This window comes from Homalodisca vitripennis, chromosome 2, assembly GCF_021130785.1.
Source record: "Homalodisca vitripennis isolate AUS2020 chromosome 2, UT_GWSS_2.1, whole genome shotgun sequence".
NCBI lineage: Eukaryota > Metazoa > Arthropoda > Insecta > Hemiptera > Cicadellidae > Homalodisca > Homalodisca vitripennis.
Genome location: NC_060208.1, coordinates 162,549,443 through 162,557,399, shown reverse-complemented (window position 1 = coordinate 162,557,399; position 7,957 = coordinate 162,549,443). Strand labels below are relative to the sequence as shown.

General features: G+C 32.6%; 2 protein-coding genes across 2 annotated transcripts; both read left to right on the top strand.

Moving 5' to 3' along the window:
- The first annotated feature begins 240 nt into the window (after positions 1-240).
- On the top strand, positions 241-3,209 carry LOC124354953 (SOSS complex subunit C homolog). Its single transcript, XM_046805782.1, has 3 exons — positions 241-468; positions 2,250-2,365; positions 3,010-3,209. The coding sequence occupies exons 1-3, from the start codon at positions 441-443 to the stop codon at positions 3,142-3,144; spliced, it is 279 nt and encodes a 92-aa protein (XP_046661738.1). The 5' UTR covers positions 241-440; the 3' UTR covers positions 3,145-3,209.
- On the top strand, positions 3,147-3,872 carry LOC124354952 (rRNA N6-adenosine-methyltransferase METTL5). The gene has a single exon (XM_046805781.1). It carries the CDS (start codon positions 3,147-3,149, stop codon positions 3,810-3,812), a length of 666 nt encoding a protein of 221 aa, XP_046661737.1. The 3' UTR covers positions 3,813-3,872.
- The last annotated feature ends 4,085 nt before the right edge of the window (positions 3,873-7,957 follow it).

The window sequence follows — 7,957 nt, the reverse complement described above, 5'->3', positions numbered from 1 at the left end:
ATTTTATCGTCTTCTAAAGCAATTTTATGAAGCTTCCTAAGATTGACGGCCATTTTAATACACAATGTTACGTGAAATTTAAAATATTACCTTAATTCTATTATTTGAAAGTGTTTACAGCTGTTCATATAGATTATTAAATTTTAAGTTGTTAAAAATAATTCATCAGTATCGATTGATTATATCGATGGTTATGATTAAGTAATATCGTTTGCCAATTTCGATATAAAAAACCGGGTCCGCTTATTGGACCCTACCCCCAGTTCATAATTCTTTTATGCCAGAAATAATATAATCTAATATTCTAGTGTTGTATTGTCACAATACTGTTTTCTGCTAAGTCTTCGTTAAAGTTGTATTTTATTACAGTCCTTTTCTTGGGTGAAGAAAATGATTAAAGTTGCTGTAAACATCTCTTTTTAGGTTAAAATCATTGGGTTATGGCTTTTCAAGCACCAAATGCAAGAGGTATGTGTGTTTTTATTGATGAATTAGAACATTTTAAGTTATGATATTGTAATGTCCCCTCTAAAAGCTGCATGGAATATTATAGACTATGAGGACTTCAGAGAGTTTATCAATCATCCTGCAATGCAAAAGACCTGTAGCTGGTGATCTACTAATCTCCAAACTTACTGGATTAGATAATGTTCACTTTAGTCACATTGCTTAAAATGATCTAAAATCACTTCTAACAACTTTGTTAAATAGCCTAGTACAGGCATACTTTCATTTCCAGTAGGATTTTTTAGGGGTGACAATTTATTTCATAAAAATTAATAACGTTTATGAGTGGCGGGTTATAGGCTAACTAACTAAGGATGGATAGGCATAAGAGAAGTAGATAACAAAGTTCTCAAAGTTTACATGGAAAAAGGGCTGCAGTGTAACCACAATCAAATCATGATTACCGAATCATTGATATTCATGAGTATTGAATCCTCAATATTCATGACTATAAAAAAATACTGAAAATAAAATGTCGAAACAAATTACGTACCTAATATGTATTTCAAATAACAGTATATCCTAGGCTAGTTCTGTTCTACTGGTTTTAAAATGTTAAAAATCAATATATTAACGATAAATATAAAAAAAACTATCTATCCTATCTATATTTATAAAATGTTACAAGCAAAACAATGTAACATTTATGTGCTTTTTACTATTTTTAAGGATAAACATAACTGACTCCTTGTGACTCAAAACACACATGTATGTATGTCATCATTATGGCTGCAGTATAATAAGCGGCCACCAACACAATCGGATTATGATTATCACATCATCAATATATATGACTTTCCAAAAGACCTAAAGCAAAATGTTGGACCAAAAAACGTAATAGATATTTCAAAGAATAAGTTAATAGGCTATGGTTTTGCTAGTTTTCAATCTTAGAAATTAATGTATATAATATTAATATAATTTACAAGTTAAAATATGATATATAATTACAACAAGACAATAACTTCTACTTAGGCTACCTTATGTATTTTCAAGGATAAAAGTGACTGCTTGTGAATATAACGGAACACATGATTTTAATTTTGAATTTATTTCAAAACACGATTTTACTTTGAATTAATTTGGAGCAATAATGTTGAACTGAATTACGTTTTAGGCTTTTAAAATTTTATTATAGTAAAGCTATACTTTTATATGTTAAATAAATCTATTTGTTTTAGAATATATAAAATAACTACAATTTATCTCTGCATCACCTTTTTTGACAAATTTTCTTTGGAATGAAAACTTGAGGCACTTGAGACAGAAATTTGACAAAAAATGTGTTGTCATAAGGGGTTTTTTAAAATTACCAATTTACTAGAGTATATATGGCATTAACAGTAACATATAACAAAAAACTATAAAAACAAGGTATGTAGAAAGCTTTATCAGTTTTAATTTTGCGTACATGTAAATTTTCTATAGTACCAACTCCTCTTGAAATATAGGTGAAAAACAAAAGAGAGGGATCATTGAACCCCATCCCCCCTCGTCCACCACCTACAGGGCTGATGACTTATAGTATGTTATACTACCAGATACCCCAAACAAGATCCCATAATTAGTTTCCCGCTTATTGACACTCGTTTACTGAACTACTATGACTGTCTTTTATGGGAGCCCTGGTAGCTACAAATTTTAAAATTCCACAATTTAAAGAAATATTTAGCAATATATATATATATATATATATATATATATCCTGGATATATCTTATTTTGTGTAACTATTAATTTCAGAACTCGCCAATCGAAAAATATTGGAGGAACTGCAGCTCAAGAAGCAGATGCTGTTGAAGCAGGGGGCAGTGCCTCTGACGTCTACACCTCTTTCCATCCCTGCTGTGTCAGGAAATGTAAGTGGAGATTGTGAAGTGTTTGTTATAGAATTTCTAGAGAATCTTAACACAATAATTATGTTTTCTTTTCAAAAGATAGTTATTAAAAAATATGTTAAAAAACTAATAAACAAAATAGCCCTTTTTAAAGCTGGAACAAAGATACTAATACAATTTTTTATTACTCATAAAATAGATTATTAAGATGTTATTTATATAGTTTGAAAGATTTATGTGTTTTAGAGCAAGTGTTTTAATTTATTATACATTTTTGAGGTATTATAAGAATATGCTGATTTTTTTCACATAGCTGGTAAAAATGGCATAGGTTCTGTTACTACATAGCTGTGTTCTGTTTCATTTGCAGTACAATTTTTACTTTTGGTTTTGTAGCTAGGCAAGTTATAGCTAAAACAGAGGTAGTATGTTCTATTGAATATGAAACTTATATAAATTTCTAGTGGTTGTGCTGCTGAACAGCTTTCTCTTGTAAACTAAAGATATTGTTAATTTAATTTCAATAGGTGACTATGAGCTTTATTTATAGGCTTTTGGGAAAGTAGTTCTAGAAGGCCATGTCTTGCAAAATTGCTAACCACGCTAAATTGAAGAAAACATGTATTTATTGTAGACAATTTTAATATTATATTAAAATGTTTCAGATTCCCAGTCCAGGTCCAGAACATTTGTCATCTATTCAGCGTGGAGCACAAGCTTCATTCGGTTACTTTATCCCTCAGGACTCTTTGTTTGGCAATGTTATTTTGCCAGTATTACCCAGATTCGACAACAAATAAGTATGGCTCGAATAAAACTGAAGACACTAGAGCAGTACTTACAGCAGATAGAAGTATTTGATAAACCCAAGATACATCTGGAACAGTATGCAACCACACCTCACCTAGCAGCCTGCATGCTCTACACTATCCAGAGTAGCTATGGAGACCTGGAGGGGAAGATGGTGGCGGACCTAGGCTGTGGTTGTGGTACCTTGACATTTGGCTCAGTGATGCTGGGTGCTGGCCTGTGTGTGGGGTTTGATATTGACGAAGAAGCTTTAGATATATTCAATGGCAACCGTGAAGACCTTGAGATGGAGGGATGTGATGCGGTTTTGTGCAACGTAGTTAAAGACCTCGGTGATCGCTGGGACAATTGTTTTGATACAGTGGTGATGAACCCTCCTTTTGGAACAAGACAAAAAGGAGTGGATATGGAGTTTGTGAAGGTCGGGTTGAAACTAGCTAACACAGCTGTGTACTCTCTGCACAAGACTTCTACCAGACGCCACGTCCTGGCTGCTGCCCGAAGCTGGGAAGTAGAGGCCAAAGTTGTGGCAGAACTTAGGTTTAATCTGCCTCAAACTTACAAGTTCCATTCTAAAAGCTCTGTTGATATTGAAGTGGATCTCGTACGATTTTGGTTCAGTAAACCAAAAACATTGTGTGAGTTTATGAAAAGTTAACATATGTAATGTTTAAGATATATAAACAACATTGACTGAAAATAAATATTTTTATAGATATCTTTTGTTATGTTTTGTACCTTGTAAAAAATTTAGTACAACTTCGGCAGTATTTTTTGTTTGTTTCTGAAGCCTTAATGGAAGCTATGTTTTCATATTACGGTTTTTGATCTAGTTGTTTGTAATTTCTCCTCCTTTCATGCTATTTATGATTTTATTTACAAAAGCCCACTTGTATGGATTAGGTGGCTGATATTGTTTGCTGAATCCAGTTGGTAATGTAAATTAATATACAGGAAAAGTAGAGATGTATCAAGTAAAAGTTCGAGTGGAGGCCTGATTGATGTATACTATTTTAACCCTTTCCTGGGCATTCGCCTTTCACCACCTCAATGGGAAGCCTGACTCTCAATTCTTTGTTTGAAGTTTATTTTTGACGATGGAAGGATTGTGAAGGAAACAGGGTTTTTCCGGACATTTGCCATCGTTCAGTGAAACAAGAAATCAGTAACACTACATTCAGCTCAGTTCAAACCGAAGATTTGGTGGAGGTATGTGGATGATACCTTTGTTATTTTTTTCTCATGGAGACACTGCATTAAATAAGTTTTTTAAATCACATTAATAGTATTTCTCCTTCCATCCGCCTCACAATGGAAGTGGAAGTTCAAAACAAGCTTCCCTTTTTGGATGTGTGTGTATTAAGAGATAGTGATGTTCTTAAGACAACTGTTTTTCGAAAGAAAACACACAGGAAAATATTTAAAATTATCAATCCAACCATCAAAAATCTGTCAAAGAAGGAGTAGCCTACTCGTTGTTTGATAGAGCAAAGAGCTTATGCTCAGATAAAGATGGATTAAAAGAGGAATTTAAGAAAGTTGAATCGTATCTTAGAACCAATGGATACTCTCAGTTAGTAATAAATAAGTGCAAACGAACTAGAAGAATCATTCCTGAGTCAGAAAAACAGAATAGTAATAAATTTGCCTTAATGTTAATCCCTTATGTGCTGGAATTATCGGATAAAATTGGAAGAGTAAGTAGAAAGTACAACGTTAGAACCGCGTTTAAAACACACAATACTAATTAACATAATATAAATAAACTTTTAACACAAAAAATGAGGCTACATCTCTAACACACAATACTCTTAGACAAAGTCTTGTAAAAACAAAACCAAAAAATGGCACACAGGATTCCAAAAAACTGTTTGCAGTATAAAATGTAGTTGCAATAGGCGAGACAAAAAGACCACTAAACATAAGTATAAAAGACCACAAAGAAAACACAAGAAAGGGTCTCACAGAAAAATAAAAAATTGTACACCATTGTTGGTCCGAAGACCATCATATGAATTGGGATGAAGCCAAAATAATACATTAGGAACCACATTTCTTCAAAAGGAAATTAATTGAGGCAACATACATTAAATTGGCAGACCAACCAATCAGTCAACCATCAGTCGAGTTCAGGCCGCTTTGGTTGCCAATTCTAAAAAATGGACTAAAAAGAAAACCAAAAGTATCAAACGGATCAGATATTTGTAATAAACCAATGCGGAGTCACAATATGGTTTTAAGAAGTTCATCTAGAATGAACCAGTAATAACAAAAGGGCCCATTCCTGTCCCCCTTCCTCTTCATTTCCGCCATTTTGTTTCTGTCTGCCGTGACGATTGCCATTTGCTAGTGGCCTCTGGTCAGTCGTAGGTGGTTGGTAGACGAATGCAGACGTATTGTGACCTGCATTCTGTAGTCCAGTTTTAATTATTGGTGTTGTGTATGGTTTTTTTTTTATTAAGTATGTTTTTTGAGTTAGTGAAGTTGACACACAACATGGTGGTTGTGATTCCTGACTTAGGCGTGCCACAACGCTTTGGTATGATTTGTTTATTTTAATCTAGTTTGTAATTATGTATTAGGTTAGTTATTTACCTGAAGAAGAGATCAGATTGCAGATCTCGAAACGTAGTGTTACTGATTTCTTGTTTCACTGAACGATGGCAAATGTCCGGAAAAATCCTGTTTCCTTCACTGACTCTCAAATCTAACCGCCACTAACTGCTTTATCATTGCTCTCTCCTCTGTGCTGCCATCATACAGCTATTTTTGAAACTCTAATGGAAGAGGTCAGTGTATTTTTCCTATCATTGTTAAGTTAATTCAATTTTGTAAGTTTATAGGAAATAAATCATTTATTCATTTATTTTGTATATCTATTGTCAGTACTGCTGTCCTTGTTCATTGATTGTTTTAATGCTTTAGTGATGCATACTATGAGTAATGTATGAAACGTTTTATCAATATCTTCATTAACAGTGATTGTAGTTTTTCAGTACAGTTCCTTCTAACTTCTGTTGCAATCTTATAGAATTATTACAACTGTTTATAACTTTCTGCAACTACTGTTTTACTGCCACATTGTTATGTTGTTGGTACAGCTTTTTGTAGAAGACTTGTACTATTATTTAATGTAACAATAGAAACAAATATTTATGGTATAAATAAGTTTTTTTTAGATTTAGTTTACTTCTTCCAAAATGACCTACCTTACAGGGAAGTACCTGTTTTATTATTCCAATCTGAGCTCAATGCTCAGGTTCCTTGTCTCCAGATCCTGTATCTAAGAGGTTTTTTTGCATAAACTACTAAATAGATTCAATTATAGCCCTGAATTACTTTGTGAAGTAAATATCTGAGTACCTTCACAGACTAGATCGCAGAATCTATTCAGTAGACACTGTAATGCAAGAGATTATGAATTTGCACACACCTATGGCAAGTATTCTGTGACTAGGTAAAATAAATGAAAATTTCCAGAACCCCCACTATAGTTTTGAAAATAGTACATTTCATCAGTTGTCTTGAAAGTGACCTATTATACTGTTGATCATGGATAATGCTATTGAGCCCAACAATGTAATTTTCGAGATGAGTATTGAACAATACGTTTCATCATGATGCAAAAAAGCACACGAAATCTTTTAAAAGATTATCCAATATTTCATTGTAATAATTATTCTTCCATAAGGAAACGTAACAATATTTTAAATTCATTTTCAAGTTAAAATCAGTTGTTTGAACATAGGAATGCCAAAACGAATAACAGAACTACACTAATGTATTTACATGTTAAAAAATGCCAGGTATAATGGAAAAAGAACTGAAAAATTTCAATTAAACCAAACTTACTTTTGCCAAACCTTGAATTTCTGTTGTTTATTCGGGGAAAGAGATATTTATATAGAGAAAGAATTGTTTACATATGGAAAGTAATGTTTGGTAAAGGCTTAAAAATCAAAGCTATGAGGGAGACAATGCCTTTGCAGGTCTCAGCTGTATTGGAAAGTAGGCTATTACCATAAAGAATGATGAAATAGAACTTTTACATCAGGGAATGTAAAAGTATACCATGTCTCCTGTCTTTACCATGTGGTTTCACTGTTCTCTCCTTTTTCAAAAAACTCCACTTTAAAAAGAATTAGTTATGCTGTTCCTCTTTGGTCACTCTATGATCGTTCATATCTTGCCAAGTTGCAGAATCGGTTTTTGCTACGATTGTACATATTTTGTCAGGTTCTGAGGTTTTGTCTGTTTATGCTACTGTCATTCATACTATGCAGCACTGTGCGTTGTCATTGTTAGTGTGACATTATCCTATGTTCTGTCTGCTGTTTTAACTGATAAAAATCTATTCTGAAAATGAAATTCAGCTAATTGATTCTTGATTACAGTACTTTTAGTAAGAATTGCCATCAAGAACAGATCTGCTTGTAAATTTATATTTTTAAACCTAGATCTGGTTTGTGCATGTGTAGGAAACATTCAATCAATGATAAAACCACCATTATGAAGGAATAACATAAAGTTATTAGTATCAATCAAAAGAAGAAATTTTAATCTGTTGAAATCAAGAGCTTTTCAGCACTAATCTATGTTTTGGTGAATACATTAAGTTATTGGAAATTCATTTTTTGTTGAGATACAGTAGTTTATGTTTAACAACATGATCTTTGATTGATTTCCAAAACTGTAAAGCCAAACAGAATTGTCAATCAATACTTACACTAAAATATTAACTTCTTTCTATTGCTACAAGATATTTGCTCAAATACTATTCATTTAACAAACTTTATTTCAATC

What these genes read in the sequence shown, in the direction of transcription:
- LOC124354952 (XM_046805781.1), top strand. Translation starts at nt 3,147, where the DNA reads ATGGCTCGAATAAAACTGAAGACACTAGAGCAGTACTTACAGCAGATA.
- LOC124354953 (XM_046805782.1), top strand. Translation starts at nt 441, where the DNA reads ATGGCTTTTCAAGCACCAAATGCAAGAG. An exon ending in TCAAGCACCAAATGCAAGAG is followed by an intron (nt 469 to 2,249) that starts GTATGTGTGTTT and finishes TATTAATTTCAG; the next exon opens with AACTCGCCAATCGAAAAATA. An exon ending in TCCCTGCTGTGTCAGGAAAT is followed by an intron (nt 2,366 to 3,009) that starts GTAAGTGGAGAT and finishes AAAATGTTTCAG; the next exon opens with ATTCCCAGTCCAGGTCCAGA.